The sequence below is a fragment of the Thunnus albacares genome, chromosome 17 (genome assembly GCF_914725855.1).
Source record: "Thunnus albacares chromosome 17, fThuAlb1.1, whole genome shotgun sequence".
Lineage (NCBI taxonomy): Eukaryota > Metazoa > Chordata > Actinopteri > Scombriformes > Scombridae > Thunnus > Thunnus albacares.
This window is the reverse complement of record NC_058122.1, coordinates 24,596,814-24,615,535: the sequence shown is the minus strand read 5'-3', so window position 1 is coordinate 24,615,535 and position 18,722 is coordinate 24,596,814. Positions and strand designations below refer to the sequence as shown.

The 18,722-nt window shown below is 38.2% G+C and overlaps 1 protein-coding gene across 2 annotated transcripts; it reads right to left on the bottom strand.

Moving 5' to 3' along the window:
* Positions 1 to 5,351: 5,351 nt before the first annotated feature.
* emc10 (ER membrane protein complex subunit 10) lies at positions 5,352 to 12,154 on the bottom strand. Of its 2 annotated transcripts, XM_044332490.1 has the most exons (8): positions 12,011 to 12,154; positions 11,812 to 11,878; positions 10,635 to 10,747; positions 10,320 to 10,433; positions 7,890 to 8,074; positions 7,445 to 7,538; positions 6,201 to 6,298; positions 5,552 to 5,663 (listed from the first exon to the last, which is right to left on the bottom strand). In XM_044332490.1, the coding sequence occupies exons 1-7, from the start codon at positions 12,101 to 12,103 to the stop codon at positions 6,212 to 6,214; spliced, it is 753 nt and encodes a 250-aa protein (XP_044188425.1). In that variant the 5' UTR covers positions 12,104 to 12,154; the 3' UTR covers positions 5,552 to 5,663; positions 6,201 to 6,211. The 2 variants fall into 2 exon arrangements, with proteins under 2 accessions (XP_044188424.1, XP_044188425.1); XM_044332489.1 differs by lacking the exon at positions 6,201 to 6,298 and having other exon boundaries at positions 5,352 to 5,663.
* Positions 12,155 to 18,722: the final 6,568 nt, after the last annotated feature.

Sequence of the window (18,722 nt, the reverse complement as noted above, 5' to 3'; positions counted from 1 at the left end):
CTCTCGCTTGGTTTGGGGACACACTCTATTGGAAGAAGAATTTTAATGAAGTGTAATTGCCTGCTTAGCGCCGGCTCCTATAATATCAGATATGATCAGTGTGAGGCATGAAAACAAATTTCAGCACCTGCTGCTTACTGCTGTCAGTGAGTGGGCTTAAATAGTATTGTAGCGCGACCTCTGGGTGTGTTTAGGGGCGCTATGCACAGCATTATACAGTCAACCGTCACTAAGTAATATTCCAGTGTACATTACAGCCCAGCGTGGGCATTAAACATCCTATCATGTTACTTCATTACATGTTAACACGATGGCGAGATGGTGAAATGTATAGCACGATTGGGTGCGGGGGGGGGATACAATAAGTGCGAAGCTGTAATCTCTGAAGGCCTGCTGGGATGCTTTTCAGGGACCGTCAAAACTTCCCCGCAGTTTTCTTGGCTCTCCTCTGATTGACATGGCAGGTGCTTCCTCCTTCTCACTTCTCTCTCTCTCTTGGTGTTTTTGTCCACATGTATTTGGCTCTCAGTATGTTTATCCCAAAGTGACTGAAGCAAATGTTGTGTATTGTTGATCATTTCTCTCCTTATGAAACCAAAACAGCTCTGAGAGGTAATATTTGTCATTTGTAGTGTCCTGCAGTGCCTATAGAAGAGATAAAACACAGATTTTAGTTATAGATCAAGGCTCAGCATCTTTACTAAAACATATACGGTTAAAGTGTCCAGATTTACAGTGTGAAAACGACAGGCCAAAATCAACTGGCCCCTTGCGGTTTTAGTGCAGTATAAACCTCGTAACTGCTCCTAAATCATGAGATGTCATGGTGCGGAGGGGGGGGTTGGGTGGGTGTCCTGCCTAACACATGGTGTCATGCTGACATTGGTGGTCTCTAAGCGACAGAGAGCCCTGAGATTTATGAGTAACTGCTGCTATGCAAGCAGCAGCCCTTTTTCATGTACGTGATCTCTCCTCTTCTCTGCCCACATGGACGCTCTCGCATCACGTTTTCTTCTGCTATCTGTCTCCTTCGTTATATGATTTACCTGATATCATCTTTCCATGCTATGTGGACATTTGGATATCTTGTCAATTACAATAAATTAAATGTCTGCAGTCAGGCCTTATTACATCCATAAGACACTTCAAATGATTTACAGCCTCGATGGTGTTAGTTTGTGTATTATCAGGTTGGACTTAGTAGGGAAATTTCTGCTTTTCTTTATGAGATGAAACAGGAAGAGCACTAATGTTTTTGGTGTAGCTACCAATAAAAATGTCTATATTCATTCTCCTTGGTGAACCAAAGACGCAGTGACAGGAAGTTAAATCCACTTTGCACCACTGATCTTGAGAAATACTGCTTCTAATAATGCTGACTGTATGAATAAAGTCACACAGTCTATTTTAAAGTCCTCCTCCACTCAAAAATGTGTTTTTTTTAAAAATGTGACATTTGAGCTTCACTGTGCAGAGTTTGACACTCGAAGGCTGTTTTCACATTTATCTGCTGCAGGAGGAAAGTTTCTCTGCGTTCACCTTAAATCTGAGTTTAAGTCACATAACTGCAAACATAGTTTATGACATCACAACTAATTAGTGGTCCAGTATGTAGCTCAAACAAGAAACCTCCAGTGCACAAACACTGAGAATGGACTTTTCAGTGAAATAGCAGAAATCTTGTGTCCAGCTAAACTTTTAAAATATTTGTATATTCATACATACAAAAAGATGTCATTCTAAGAATTTCTAACTAGGTAATTGAACCTTTTTGTGGAAAAACACATCAGACATGAATTATTATTCAAAGCTGAGTCTTTTCATGTGTCTTTAAACATGTGAGAAGGGGTTTCTCTTTCTTTGTTTGTCTTATGTTACAATATTCTCTCTCTGCACTTATGGAGGCTCACAGGAGGAGTTATAGTTGTTGCCAAATATATTAATAAACACTTATATCTGCTTACAAGTACATCATTGTGTGTGTGTAAACATATTAAATGTATTAAGCATTTATTAATGTTTTTATGCTGGTTATAAATGTAAAGTATTTTAGCCTCCAGCAGTAATTCATACTGTAAACGATGTATTTACAGTATAAAAATATAAATTATCTATTATTATTTTAATCATTATAACGTCTACTTTGCTTGGATATAATTTTGTGTTATTTTCACGTGTTATATTTGACCAGTACATATTTTCCTATTTGTTATACAAGCGTTGAAAGCAACATATGTTTATGTGTGACCTCTGTGTAACTGCAAACACACATGATTCCCTTCTCAAACATCACAACAATCATGTGTCTCAGTGTCAGTGTCCTCCGGCTTCCTGGTAGATGCACATATATCACGCTGCACGCTGATAGGCCTCCTGTGATTCATTAGTGTTTACGCTGAAAGTAAAATACACAGCTGAGATTGTGTTTTCAAGTGGAAAAAGGATCTGCGGTGTACCGGTCGGGGAGTGGGAACATTTTAAGGCGTGTTTAATCACGGCTCATCCTGCTGATAAAAAGGCGTCTATAACCTTCAGAGGCGGATCTCTTTACAAACAGATGACTGTGGTTAAGTCGAGTCAGTTTTATTTATATGGCCCTATATCACAAATCACAAATCTGCCTCAGGCTTTACAGTATGCACAGCAACACAACATCCTCTGTCCTTAAACGCTCGGTTCAAATGAGGAAAAACTCCCTAAAAAAAACCTTAAAGGGGGAAAATAGACAGACAGGAAATAGATGTGTGTAACAGAATAGACCAAATTAAAGAATACAGCATTGAACAGTATAACAAAATCATAACATAATGTGTCGTCCAGCTCACTCCATTGAGACTCTCCTGTTTCCTTCAGCTGTTATTATCACCTTATCCCTCAAGTTGTACATGGAGCAGGGCGGTGTGGCTCGTTCTGAGAAAGGCCCGGCTGGCGATTGGATGAGGGCAGAGGGCAGCGAAGTGTTGAAGCTCAACGCTGAGCCTCCCAAAATAAGAGGATATTCCTCACAGTTGGACACATGGACTAAAAACAGCCAGGCTGACTGACGTGAGGAAGAGGAGAGGCAATGTTGACACAGGGATTTTGGGACATACTGTTTCTAAAGCTGTGTTGCTGTGATTCTAGGATCCCAACCCCCCCCCTTGACTCATGAATATAAATACACGGATAGGTGGCAGGATGATGGGAGGAAACACGCAGATGTTCACACGAGAACCCCAAACATGGGCAGAGTCAGGATCCCAGGCAGACCGGTGGTCGCCCTTTAGTTTGGACTGGACTGTCTGTCAGATGTTTATTCTCCCCTCCGAGTTCACAAGTCGCCTTTGTAGGATTTCAAATTTCACTGTTGGCCTTTGATCTTACAGTTAAATAACCGAAACAGACATCAGCTGTCATGTTAAAGGCGTGATTAGGATTGTATCACACTTCTCTCTGATTGTGTTTTACGTAGATTTTACATTTATATATTTAATTCTTTGGTAGTTTTAACTGTTTTATGTCTAGAAAAAAACACCTAAAAGACAATAATGAAAACTTATGATCAGATATGTTGTGGTACTAAATGGCTTTTGTCTAAAATAAAATAATAATAAAAAACACAACATGTAACCCAACTATGCTAAAATACACTCAAAATTTCATTGTATTTACAGCTGAAACGATTAGTCAAGTAATTGACTACAGATTATTAATCAGCAGCTATTTTCATAATCCAATAACAGTTTGTCATGTTTTTAAGAGAAATGCTAAACATTTACTGGTTGCAGCCTCTCAAATGTGATGATTTACAGTTTTTTTGTGACGTACATTATAAGAAACTGATCATCTTTTGGACTGTTGATTGTATAAAACAAGATATTTGAAGACACCTCTAAGAAATTATCACAGTATTTTTCACTATTTTCTGATAGAATATCTGATGGAATAATGAAAATAATTATTTGCAGCCCTAATTGTATCCCAGTAATTAAAAAATATTAAAAAATGATACTGAATAATTTAAGTATCCATACTTATATATAAGTCCATATAAACATACACATGAAATGTAGTGAGTCAGCTGGTTTTTGTAAATATTGTTTATTCAAACAAGTATTTAATTAAATGCTGTAAACTGTCACAACAGTGAGGACTTGTTGGAGGACAACAGTAGCTGCTCTTATCCAAATGGAGTAACTGGCTGTATTATAAAGGATTAAACTGCTCAGTGGAGGCTCTCAGATTCAAATGTGGCAAACTGACAGACGAGTGGTTCCAGTTTCCCCCCGTTAGTGAGAGAAACCAGTGCAGAACCAGTCTGTTTGTTGGGGTTTTTACTGGAATTTGAATGAAACTGACTGTAAAAAAAGCTAAAATTCTGACAATGTAATACTTTAAAAATAAATGTTAATTTCTTATACGTATTGGTGAGTTGGGCTAACCCTTTGAAGGTGCTGTTATAAATACTTATCTGTCTTCAGTAATTTATTGTACATTATTCTAACTTATTAACTTGACCTCTAAATATCTGTTTGCAATATTAAAATTTTATTTTTGTGCATGTTATAAGTTGGTTTTGACTTTTTGCATCTTGAAGAGTTCTGACTCAACATGAATGAGAAGAATCTTGTGGTCCTTTTTTTTGCAATATCTGCACTCAATTTAACCATATTTGTGTTTATTGTTTTTGTTTGTTTTTTAATTTTTTTTATATATTTATGATGGACTGCAATCACATGTAGATGATACATACTGTTATAATGCTTTCTGTCCTTGATACACAGTTAAGATGAACTACTTTCTGTTACTATTATTGGTTATATGGTTATATGGGGTGGTATGTCTATATGAACAATCTGTGAATAAAATAATGTATATATTAAATAAAGAGTTCTGGCTGGCAGGTGAACAGCTGAAAGAATCATAACGTAACCTGCTCCATCACACTTTCATGTAACTTTAAGTTCATCAGGTGAGAATATTAAAATCTATGATTACTCACTATTTTAGAAGATGTCGGCAGCTCAATGACTATTTTTATACTTTCATTATATTATAAAAGTCGTAACAGAAAATGTTCTTCAGGCACAAGCAGAGCAAGAAGTTTCATTAAAAGCCTTTTTTAGTCTGACATGTTGGTTAAGAATCAGACATCAGATGAAGATCCTGAAGAACGTTTTCTTCTCTGTTTTTGAGTTTTTTCATCTTCAAGATCACCTTAATGTTTCCTGGACTTCATGTGAAACTGAGAAAACACTTGTCTCTTCATTTTTATTCATATTATAAAAGTATTTCATTTAACTTCAACAGTAAAACAGGAACCCTAATCGTGAGCTGAGAGTTGACCTATAAAAATCTTCAGTCTGAGTCAATTCAAGTAATAAATACTTTATTTTCACATTAGAATTAAAAACGCAGTCATCTGCAGGACACATTATCTTCTCTCTACTGTACAGGTTTCAGTTGTGAGTGACGGACGTTTAATTTCCTTAAATAGCATTATGTACAGCAATTAAAAACTGTTCCAAGAGAATTATTGTTCAGTAAATCTTCACAAAAAACAACTGTTAGCGTGTTGATCATCGGCCGCCTCCGTTAGCTGCTCCGCCCCCGGCTCCTCCTCCTGATTGGTCCTGAGCGCCAGACATCATCAGGAAGAGAACGAGAGGCACGATGTACATCCACTGGAGGAGAAAAAGAGGAGAGAAAAAAAAAAAAGGGGAAGTAAATACGATGATATCTTTGTTTACAAGACAACAAATTAACTTTTTAATGACTGAGATCTTTTCAACAGTTCCAGATTGGTCATCCCAGATTAGGTTAAAATGATTTTCTGAACAGAAAAGAAGAAAAAAAGATAAGTGTACAGGTGGGTAAGAGACTCTAAAAGTGAAGAAGAAGAAACGTCAGGATCAAACACCAAACACATGCTGAACATAATCACACCGATAATTGATTTAATTGATTTGGAGGCTGCCCAGTATGTCCTCATACAAAGTGCTTCAAATTAAGAATATTGGAGTTTTCTGAAATGTATTTGGCATTGAACCTGGAAAAAAAGAAATGTCAAAAGATTGGAAAAAGGAAAATGAGTAGGAAGCAAGATGGGGGAGGAGGGAGGGAGGGAGGGAGGGGGGGTTTCAGTTAGTCACATTGCTTAAAAGTTAAATACATAACTTGACGGAGGAGGACAGAACGAGCCACAAGTAAGAAAACAGTACTTGAGTGGGAATCAGCTCTGCTCTCTGCCTCCCCCTGCTGGGGGCTGTGCCGAATTGGTGGCCATGAGGAAGATTGCACCTCCCAGAATCAAATACCACTGGAACACAGCACAGCACCGAGTCAACACAATGTCACTGGATGCAGCACAAGCACAAGAGTCAACACAGCAGGATACGGCACAGTGCAAAACACACACACACACAAACACACACACACAGAGAGATCATAAAAGAGCTGAGACGAGCCAAGCGATAGGAGACGAGACCAGGTTCTCTGTGGGAATGTTTCCGAACACGGAGCTCGAAGGGAGAAACGGCTTTTACTCCGACTGACAGCTCGAAATGCCAGAAGACAAACAAAATCTCAGTTTTTTTTTAAAGGATGACTCATTCTTTTTAAAGGTTTGAAATTGGACTTTTGTTGGCTGAATAATTTAGGACGACTAGTCAGAACAGCTGGGTCTCAAACTAGAACTGCAACCGTCAGAAAATAGTGAAAAAATGCTGATTATGACGTCCTGGAGTTCAAGGTGACGTCTTCAAATGTCTCGTCTGACAAACAGTCCAAACTAGGGCTGCAACTAATGATTAATAGATTAGTTGTTTGGACTATAAAACATCAGAAAATGGTGAAAAATGTCTCACATGTCTCATTTTGTCCGAGCCAACGGCAAACCCAAAGATAAAATCAAAATAGTTGCCGATTAATTTTCTGTCAATCGACTAATCGTTGCAGTTCTAGTTCAAACCCCTAAAATATTAAATTTACAGTAATATAAGACCAAGAAAAGCAACAAATTCTCCAAACTGAGATCCTTGAACCAGCAAATGTTGGGCAGTTTTGCTTAAAAAAAATACCTAACTCGATTATTCGATCAACAAAACAGTTGCTGATTAATCTGCTGTCAATCGACTAATCGATTAATCGTTGTAGCCTCATCTCAAACCATGACAAGGACTCAAACTGGAATGACTGAAACACACGACACACTGAGTCCAAAACACGACCATTTGGACTTCAATGTTCCTTCTTTTCAGCCAGAAATATTGGCAAATTGAAAAAAAAAAAAAAAAAAAAAATCATGTTGGGTCTGATTGAGCAAAAAAAGATGAACTCATTTTCATTTCTTCATCGACTATACGGACCATTACAACCATCGGAGGACAATTACCAACGGCAGAGAGGATATCTTTAGGCACAGACTGTTGACTCTATCAGCAGTTTTTGCAGTACGAGTACTTACATATTTAGCGAAGAAAGATTTCTGCTCTTGTGGATTCTTCCCTTTCTTCTCAGATTCCTGTTCCATTCGTTCAAGGAACAGAGCCGTCTCAGGTCTGGAAGAAAGACGGCAATTAGCATTCAAACAAACCCCCAAAAGAGAGAGTATATCTAAAAAGGAAGAAAAAAATTGCAAAGAGACTTGTTCTACCTATGGGGGGGGGGGGGGGGGGGGGGGGGGGGGGGATGATGTGAAGCAGCTACGACAAGGAAAATATGAATCAAAGACATCTGAGAAAGTTATACTCAGATACACAAGAGGATTTCCACCAGCTGCCAACAGACACCGACAGATAGGGACGGAGGCAGCGCGCTACCGTTAACAGTCGGGCTTTATTAGCTAGTAGGGACATGTGAGAAATGAACAGGGATCTTATTAGCGGCGAACAAACATATGATCTACTGACCCGGGTGCGTTGACGGGAGCCACGACGCTGAGCGTGGTGTTGAAAACCTCGAGATCGACCTCGTCCTCCACCTCGGTGCCCCTGCAGGCTCCGGGTAACGTCACTATGGAGACGCCGATGAGGTATCCGGAGACGTCGGTGTGGAGGGCGATCACGTCGCTCAGATGGGACTCGACCATGGCGCACTGAGGATCGCAGCAGAGAGCAAAGGTTCATGTTAGAAGTCGGTATCGCCCACGTCTGAATCATTTGATGGATACGATTCAATTCAAACTTTAAAGACAAAGAATGATAACAAACAAGCTGTCAGATCAAATCTTAAAATCCCCAAAGTTTGGCTAAATTTAAACTGGCACGGTCATTTTCAAAAGGGTCTCCTGACCTCAAGATATCTGAAGGAAAATGGGTTTTGTGGGCACCCACGAGTCTCCTCTGTACAGATATGCCCACTTTATGCTAATACCATGCAGTTTTTTTTTAATGCAGTATGAATGTGTTACTTTCTCTTATTCTAAAAATGGTGTATTTGAATATTTCTGCATACTCGAGGTCCCTAAACAGTCTTAGAATTGCATAAATTTGGTCTGACTGGAAGGCTGAGACTCTTCTGGATTCAATGAGCCCAGCTGTATTCATGTGGATGATGTTGGTCCCCATAGTAGCGGTTTCATTGTAGTGAGACCATTTTTTGAAGCTTGACCTCACTTGTATAAAATAACCTATTATGACCTCTATGATAATCATGGCCTCAAATTTTGCAGCAAATCAGTGTAACAAATGATATCTTCTATGTAGCATGTACTGTTGACCTGCTAACTCCATCTAAAGATCCCCTGTCACCCCCTAAAAAAAACAAAATAGGTCTACGGCAGGAGGGAGGGGGGAGTGGAAGAGGTTAAGGAAACAATTCAACATGTCCTCTGTATCAACAGTTTTACAAAAAACAACACACAGATTAAAAAAGGCCAAGAAGCCTTGATTATTAAAACCACTACAAACCCAAAATCCACAACAGCCTTCTAACTATGTTCTGGTCTTATGTACGTAATAGGAATCATCTAAAAAGTATCAGAAATATTGTCAAGTTTTTGTAAACTTTCCTGATATCAGGTTTGAATTGGACGTGGTTATGCTCTGACATTTATTACGTCAGTCATAAGCGATGTGACGTGCTGCTGTAAGCGTATTTCTGGTTGCTGGAGTTTATGTGTCATTGGTGGTGTTTCTGCATCTCAGTTAATTACGCTATATTCTTCATTACTGCGGCTGATTACCTGCTGTACATTTAAAAGCACACAAGTTCTGCTCAAGCAGTCTTATCTCTCTCTCCTTCTTTTAGCGACTTTCTTGCTAATCTCACGGTTGGCTACATGCTTTTCAGATCTGCTAGTTACTTTAGCTTCACAGTTAGCGATGGCTTCTCTTTCGCTTGGAGTGTCTTATGTTTAGCTATTCCTCTGCCTCCTTTAGTGATAATGGTACATGTTATAAATGTAGTTTATTTACAATGATGGAAACCCAGTGGTTTGCTACTGTAGTTAGACAGCCCCCAGTAGCAGGTGAGGGTGTCATGTGATCTGCCACACCTACACAGTCTTGACAAATGGTCTAAACAGCAAAATGAGCTGTTTTTTCAAATTAGGTTTTCTGATAGTTATGAACGTTTATTTTTACTCAGATTTTTGTGGATGCTTAATAAGACACTTTGATATTATATATGCATTTTTACTTTTTTAAGCCAAATTTCCAGAGGCTTTAAGTTTGAATTCAGCTAGAGAGACCATGGGGGAATGTTGGTGGTAACTGGCTGTGATGATTCAGCAGGTTTTTCTTGTCTTTTCTTCAGTTTTAAGTTATATTTGTTGCGTTTCCCAAAGTTTGTTTTTGCTTATGTCTTTAATGTTGCGTTTCTGAGAGCAAATGCCAAGATAAATTCTTATAATAATGATTTTGTAACCACTGAATCTAAATTTCATCTTATAGTCTTCTCATGAACGCAAATAATCTTGCTTTTAATTTGGCAAGCTTACATTATTAATTTCTATGTGATGTACTGTTGGGTGAAGCTTTGTGTTTTGTATAATGTGTCCTGTGTGTTTTTTGCTTTGTACTGTTTGTTATTGTGTTGTTATATGTTTTAATTGTAAGGGACTGCAGATGAAAATTAGCTTTAAGCTAACTCTGGTGCTGTATTTCAAATGTTAACATTTATGTTTAAAACTGTACATTGTTTTGTTAGTAAAGACCAACTTTTTTGCACACGCTCCCACCTACTAACCTACTTCTTCAACATCCCCTTTTCCAGTGCCAAGCAACATCTTCTGCCCTTTATATGAAGCCCTGACATTACACTTCTCTAATCCAGTCTTACCATGGTGTTTATCTAAAGTACATTTACTGGAGAAATCAGTAGATCAGTGAGATACATACAGCTCTGACAAACGCTGTGAGGTAACCCTCCATCTGTCGCTCTGTCTGTCTGTCTGCCTGCAGGAAGACACGAGGCACTCGGATTCTGTACAGACCGTCCACGGCAGCCACTTCCTGTTGAGTCATTCGAAAAACAAACATGGTTGTCAGTGGTCATTCAACTAATTTGTAATGAACTCTTTGGTCAGATTGTGGCACACGGTGTCCACAAACAAACAATATTTCAAAACAAAATGAATCACCTCATTTGTGTGTTGCTTTAGGGGATCTCTATTTTGGACTACAGTATTTGTGTCACTGTTTATCATATTTCACCTTCAGTTTGGTTCTGTCCTCCTCTGATAGCTGGTTCTGACTCAGTGAGACGCTCGGCTCCCTTCCAGCTTTCAATATCAGTGCTCCACGTACCCGAAATTTAGCTACATCATCTGAAACAAGGAGATTGATGGACAGTAAGAACAGGAAAGACACCATCAGGGTTTCTGCAGGTTTCACCGAGTTAAATTTAAGGCTTTTAAAGACATTTTAATACCACATATAATGCAATTTAATACCTGCTTCACTGCCAAAGTATGAGAGACTTCAATAAAAACCATTAGGGCTGGAATGATTTACCAAGTGCAATGTGGAAAATGTCGGTTTAATTCAATTTATTTCACATATTTGTCATGACTTTCTGGCAGTATATAACAATCGTTCCAAATAATATCACTAACTACTCATTAATCATGACTTGGACATGAATAAGCAGCAGAAAAACAATGGATGAATGGATGGATTGATTAACCAATTAAAAAAATAACTAATTCATTCAAGATCAGAGAACAACAGAATCAGGGATCTCTCGGCCAAGTTTTTCTTCCTTTGACAGCCTAGAAAAAATATTTCAGACCTTTGTGAATGAAATTTCAGACTTTTAAACACCTTCTAAGGCCCCTTTTTTGAGATACAGTCTAGTTACACATTTAATGTCATGTGTTTTAAAGAAAATTCAGGACTATATAGGCCCTATATATGACCAGATTATTACATATGTATATTACTACATTATGAAAAGAATCTCATTTATAAACTGATAAAAACAGACAAAACAAAACAAAACACTAAATCAAAACCCCATTCAAAAATTCTGCGTAATTTAGTAAATGTCTGGTTATGGGAAAATGTATAGAGCATCTAAACCTAAAAAAGAAATATAAAATGTTGAGATAAATAAAATGTTGCAGTCTTTCCTACATGCCGAATTATACAGATCACATTAACATTTCTGAAAATATATCAAAATATGTTGAACCAGGTACATGAATTTGTCGATACGTTAGATAATATCAAAATTACAGATTTAAGAGTTTGGTGTGTACGTTTCTCTGTACGAATATGGCGTTATTGCTGGTGGCACAAGGCTACATAGTTAGCTTTAGCAGCATTACCAACAATGTATTAACTATGTAACATAGCTGTTAACGTCAATAATAACAAAACATTTTCTCACCAACTTCAAAGGAATGTTCAAGAGGCACAGAGAAACCGCTGAACTCAGTGTCTAAAGCATCGCCAACCTGAGAATGAAAACAAAATCTGGTGTTAGCCTTTAGCACGCAAAGCTAGTGCTAAGCACTTGGCTAACAGGTGCAACTTCCGCTTAAACGCAGTCAAATATTGTACTTAAACTGATGCGATGTCACACTTACCCTTCTGCCGTTGTTACAACAGACGAAACTCGTGCATAAGAAGAAAAAAATAGTAAAAACAACGGCGATTTTAAATGGCAGTAGACGAGCCATTTTTGACAGAAGTGGGTACCGGAAGACACCGTCAAACGTGCTACAGTAATATTAGCATTTCCGGAGTGCTTTTTTTTTCATAACAAAAGTCTCTGAAAATAAAAAAATAAAATAAAAAAATAAATAAAAAATAAGCTCATCGTTGAGCCTTGAAATTAAATGAAATTGCAAATCTTTCTTTTCTTTGTTTTTGCAATATTTCAAATATTCATTTGGAAGTTTTTGTAAGTCTGCTTCTAGAATAAATTATTAAATTTCCTTAGATTCCCTTAAAAATTTAAAGTACCCCTCCACGCGAGAACTTGTTTTACTTCTTGTTCCTACAGTTGAATGTTTGAACTTCACTGTGCAGAATGATATACAGACGGGTGACAAATTAAAGGAAAAAACTGGTCCAGGTCTGAATGCTTGACCCCTACAGTGAGGGGATCTGGTGGCTCTGTTATGCTTTGGGGGGCGTTTTTCTGGCATGGTTTGGGTCCATTTGTCCACTTAGAGGGAAGGGTCACTGCAAATAAATAAAATCCTATGATGTAACATTTCTATCCTGATGAGAGTGGTCTCTTCCAGGATGGCAATACTCCAATTCACAGGGCACGAGGGGTCACTGAATGGTTGTGAATCATATACTATGGCCTTCACAGTCACCAGATCTCAACCCAATTGAACACCTATGGGAGATTTTGGACTGACGTGTTAGACAGCGCTCTCCACCACCATCATTAAAACACCTAATGAGGGGAAAAAAAACAATAAGGGCTTTATAAATAAATAAAACCCAGTGGAAATAATTGAAATAATAATTGAAATTTTTTTGTGTAAGAAAAATATCAGACACATATTATTATTCAAAGCAGACTATTTTATATACAGTACATCTTAAAACATGTCTGGAGGGGATCTTTAATGATGGTGGATGAAATCATCCTATTTTTGTTCAGTACGTATTTGTTTTAGGCTAACAGCGTCACTATTCAAGCATCACGCAGTTTTATTTACATCATCACCTTGTCTCGACTAAATAATTGGCTGCTTTATATGCAGGTGACAACTGAAACACATTTAATTTGTGCATACTAAGCTATTTAAGGTATCTGTTGACCTACTTGTGTGCACATTGTTTATGCATATCTCTCAATATATATCAAGTTACTTTACTTTCTACATTTGTTTATCTTTGAACATGCCAGTGTTGTCATCTGCTATGTCAGTGCTGCTGCACAGGAACAATATTTAGTCTTTGAATTCATATTTTTAGCATTTTGGTATTTTCAGTAGTTTCCTTGTCTGTTGACAGAATTCAACTAATGAACAGATCTGTGTTTGTGCAGGTAACACGTCAGCACAAATTTATTGTGCAATTTCTTGTTCCTGGTGAATTAAAGTGGTTTTGATTTCTATTTTGGTTTATTCAAATTTCATCTTAGTGTTGCTCTATATTTTGTCTGTGGCGCAGACGGTTGTAACAAGATGAATAATTTACCTAAAAGACAAGTTGAGTTGTTGAGTACCCAAACAAGTAATGTGCTCTGATCCATTCTTTCTGAGCAGATCAAGTACTTCCTATATATTTAGAACATCATCCACTATAAAATGTGTATAGAATTAATAGTTTCAGATCAACTTTATTATCCCACACGGGGAAGTTTGTTTGGTCCAGTGCTCATAAAAGACATAAAAGCCCCAGAACCCCAGAATTCACAATAAAAACAATAGAATACCCAGTAAGACCACAGCATAATCATAATAAAACACATTTGATCATACTGAGGCAGAATAAATCAATAAAATCAAATAAAAACAGTCATTAAAATCAAAGTTGATATAAAAGTGTAAAAGCGAGACGTAAAAGAAACATTCAGCATTACAAAAAAGTGTAGGGGAGACCAGGGTAAAATGAACCACCCCCTTTATCTAGGTAACCATAAGCAAAAGTAATCATGTGATCACAAATTAAGAAAGAATAGTTCACATTACTCAATCCATCTCGGACTCAAGCACATGGAGAGAGTGGTCAGCAAAACCGAGTGAGTTCATCATGTTACTAAAGTTATCAGTCTTGTATCTTAATTTAAAAAAAATGGAGGTTGTGGGGTAAAACCTGTCAGTGATGTTGGGGCAAGTTGAGTCAATGGTTCAATTTACCCCCAAAATTATTTTCTGATATTCTAGAGACCCTGTTCATGTTTGATCCCTGTTACAAGTGCTACAATGTTGATGAATAAATACCTAATTATTGATTGATGTTAAGTTTAAGCCACACATAAACATGCTGTACATACAGACGGGTGACAAATTAAAGGAAAAGCCGACATAAAGTGTCTCAGTAAGGTGTTGGACCACCAGAACAGCTTCAATACACCTTGGCATTGATTCTACAAGTCTCTGAACTCTATTGGAGGGATGAACACCATTCATCCAAAAGATATTCCCTCATTTGGTGTTTTGATGATGGTGGTTTTAAGATTATGTTACACTGCCTTATAGTCAAAAGCTCATTGTAAGACTTTATGATCTCTGCTTCCCGTGTGAAAATGTTCCTAACAGGTACTATCAAAGGTGAGGTGTGGGGCTCGGTCACTGTAACTTTAAAGGGAATGTCCAGGGAGGAAAGGCAGATAAGGATTTAGCCTTCAACTCTTAATTCTCAGCAGAGACCGAAAGAAACTCCCTGGAGATACGGTGAATTAATTAAAAATAATTGTTAGGGTGATGAATATGGGATGTGATGCATGTGGCTGTTTATGCAAGTACCAAACACTGAACTTCATCCAATATCTCTTCAGCCGAGCAAACTGGGACTTGCAAATATGTATTCTAGATATTACAATGAAACTCTGAAAGACAACTTGCTCTCTGTGAATTCATCTTAAATTTCCACAACAGTCATCCAGGAAGAGACCACTCCCATCAAGGTAGAAATGTTTCATCATAGGATAAAGCTGATCACTCACAACTACTTTGTATTGATTAGCAGTGACCCTTCCCTCTAGTGGACCCAAACCATGCCAGCAGAATGCCCCCCACAGCATAACAGAGCCCCCAGATCCCCTCACTGTAGGGGTCCAGCATTCAGACCTGGACCAGGTTTTCCTTTAATTTGTCACCTGTCTGTTTTTGCCTTTGTTAAATTGATGGCATCAATAAAGCTCAAAATGATCTCAAATTTGTTTGATGTACCTTGGGGTAAGTTGTGCCATAGGACGACCTTTTTTTGATGGCTCATTGTTGTAAAACCATAATAATTAAATAACTTGTTTTAATTTCCATGGTTACACAACAACCTGAGGTATATATAGTAACTATTATTTGAAACAAATACACTTTCACTTTGCAGTAAAATCATCAAATGTAAAAAGTGGCTCACGTTACCCCGTTCTCCCCTACTGCACCTTGCATTGAATACAATGTAGACTTGTTGTGTGATTGTGGATGCACTGATACATCCAGGACCAGCAGAGGCTGCTAACAGACCAGAAAAGGCCCCCCCAACCTCCCCTTCTTCACACCCCCCCCCCACCACCACCACCCTTTAGAAAAGGGCTCTAAAGGTGCCATGTTATCAGCTGAATAATAGATATTTACGTCATGTGATGAAGAGGGTTGTTCATATTTGTAAATCCTTCAGTAAGCATTCTACCTCAGCCTGGTTTTTATTCCCCAAATGTCCTTTTAAGGAGTAAATTTGCACTGAATTACACCGAGCAGGAAACTGTCGCTGCTCTGATCTCAAAAACTGAGATTTTTGTATCTGTACTGTGTCTCCGTCCAGCTGGGATAGACAGCAGTTTACACCTGGCATCAGTATGCGTCTCAAATGTGTGACCTCCAGTGATCGGGTTTCACTTCCCTGCTTGGCTTTTATTCTATGGGAAACTGAGACCGCTATAAAAATACCAGTGGTTAGTTCTGGATGTATAACAACTGCTTTGCCTCTGACCCCAAAACCTCAACCAAGCTGTTAAGCACATAGTCACATCTGTCGTACCCGAGTGTGTCTGCTCATGTAGTCAATGCAGGAATTATTTTTATTGCATGTCTCCATAGGTTTCGGGTTCAGTCACACCTGTATTTAAAGCTGCCTATATGTTGTCTGAGCAAAACCATTTAAATAGTGAAGTGGACAAACTATTCTTCATTGTAAACGCATTAAAAATATCTAAAATTAGTAAATACAGTAACATGGATTTGGGACATAACACTGGGGGTTGCACAGATGAGTTTCTCCTCATATGGTGGCAGAAGTGGTATCACAAAAAAATCCCTTTAATAGCTCCATTGTCACGCCGGTACAGATAACTGAATTAACAAGTAAACACATGCATCTGTAACGGTTATTAGGGTCATCAGTAATGAAGTCTTTATTTGAAATTGAAGAGAGAAGCTTTCACTGTGAGGTTTAAAACATTAGAGAACATTATTTCCTTCATGGTTTTTTTAGATTTTCATTATATTCTGGGCATAAGACGGAGGTGGAAAGCTGTCTAAAAAAATACTTCACTGGAATCAAGTTTTATTTGCAGAATTAAGGTGAATTGATTTCCAGTAAGTGCTAGCCCCAGTCTGTCACATACATAGAAAGTAACAAACTAAAACTTTAGAAACTTAAAGGCGCAATCCATTAAAGTAACCCCAGTATTAAAACTGAAAACACGACCTGCTATCATTCTCAAACTGATTGTTTGGTCTTAATATGGGAAGTATAGTGTTATTAAATAACGTAGTCTAAGTTATGACACTTTTCTGATGCTGCTGAAGGTTAATTTGAGGCTAGGAGGATCTATTTATTCACCTTTTATGCTATAAATGTACAAGACGGTAGCTTTTATTTCCAGGTCTTTTGAGGACCCTCTACATGTTTGGTACTTTTAGATCTACTCATCTCCTCGTTACGATGTGCCTATTGGCAGCGACTCAAAAGTTTGGTTTGTTAGCAGCGTTCCCTCCTCTCAACAGGTTCAGGGAGCACGGGGCATCTCCAGGCCAAAATTTATGGATTGTGTTCTTCTTCCCTGGGCCTGCGTCTATTGGAACAGGGCTCCAGTTACTAATTTAACTGTGTTTGAAGTTGCCAAAACCCTGTTGAACAGCCTAAGGGTGAACTAAGGGGCAGAATGGCTGTGACATCACTGATTGGGCTGAGTGTGTGTGTGTGTGTGTGTGTTCGGAAGAGTTGATATCATGAAAGCATCAAACCAGAGAGAAGAGAGAAGCAGGTTTCTGCCCAATGATGTGAATGATGTGATTTATTTCTCAATGCTTATTCCTGGCTGAAAAGTTCTGCTGACACGCAATAAAAACCTCTGTGGATACAAGTGAGAGGCATCCATCATTTTAAACTTCAATGTTTCGGCAGCAAAGTGCTGAAAAAGAGTCTTGAATCCCGTGTTAATCCTTTTAAAGTTTAGAATTTACATTTTGCGCATCCGACATGTTTTCACCACTTTTATTTTTTGTTCATTCTTAAACCTTTAAAGGGCACATAACATGCACAAGCAAGTTTCTGTTATTTTTATACTGTTATGATGTCGGATATCCATGTTAAATATGGTTAAAGTTCCAAAACTTGAAGTGAATGTCTGTAAAATGCTTCCTGAGTCTTCAGCCTGCTCTGAATGATACCTTGCCGACAGGCTGATGCCAGCTCTACACACATAATAATAATAATAATAATAATAATAATAATAATGATAAACTTTATTTATATAGCACTTTTTTTTTAACAATGTTACAAAATGCTTTACGAACGAAAATAAAACCAACAAGGCAGATAAAAGTAAGCAAAGAGGAGCACAGAAGTAACAATAGAAGATGTACAATAATAGTAATAATAAAACAATAAAATGCACAGAAGTAAAATAATAATAATAAAATAAATAAATAAAAAGAATAACATCAATTAATATGTGATTAAAATCAGTAAAGTCTGAGGGCTCCAACAGCAAAAGCCCGATCACCCAACAGGGCTCCATCTGCAGATCTTAAGGGTCGAGGGGGCACATACCAGGTCAATAATGCAGATATGTAACTAGGAGCGAGGCTGTTTAAAGCCTTAAAGGCAAGTAATAAAATTTTAAAATCAATGCGAAAGCTAACTGGGGGCCAGTGTGGGGAGGCAAGCACATTCTGTCCCAGTAATGAGACGAGCAGCAGCATTTTGGAGCGACTGGTGACGGTGGAGGGAGCCCTGGCTGATTGCCGAATAAAGCGCGTCGCAGTAGTCGAGCCGAGAATATATAAATGTCACATGTCCGTAAACAGCTGTCCATTCTGTAGTCTTTGCTGCTAAGGTTGTTCCATGGTTTGTTGATGTAGCCTTTGGAGCTGGCAGAAGTTTTCCGAAGGGCAGCTTCCTGAAGCCAACCAATCAGAACGGAGAGGGCTCCTCGGGAGGCGGGCCTTGAAGAGACTGTTTCAGACAGAGGCTGAACTGAGGGGCTGCAGAAAGAGCCAGTATGAGATAAATAAGGACTTTGAGTTTTTTTGAACTGTAAATCATGCAAATATATTCCAGTAGAGCCTCAGAATAAAAATATAGACACTGAACTATGCATGATGTGTCCTCTTTAAAAAAAATAATGTCATTAGAGTCTGTCACACTTCATCCAATGCAATTCTT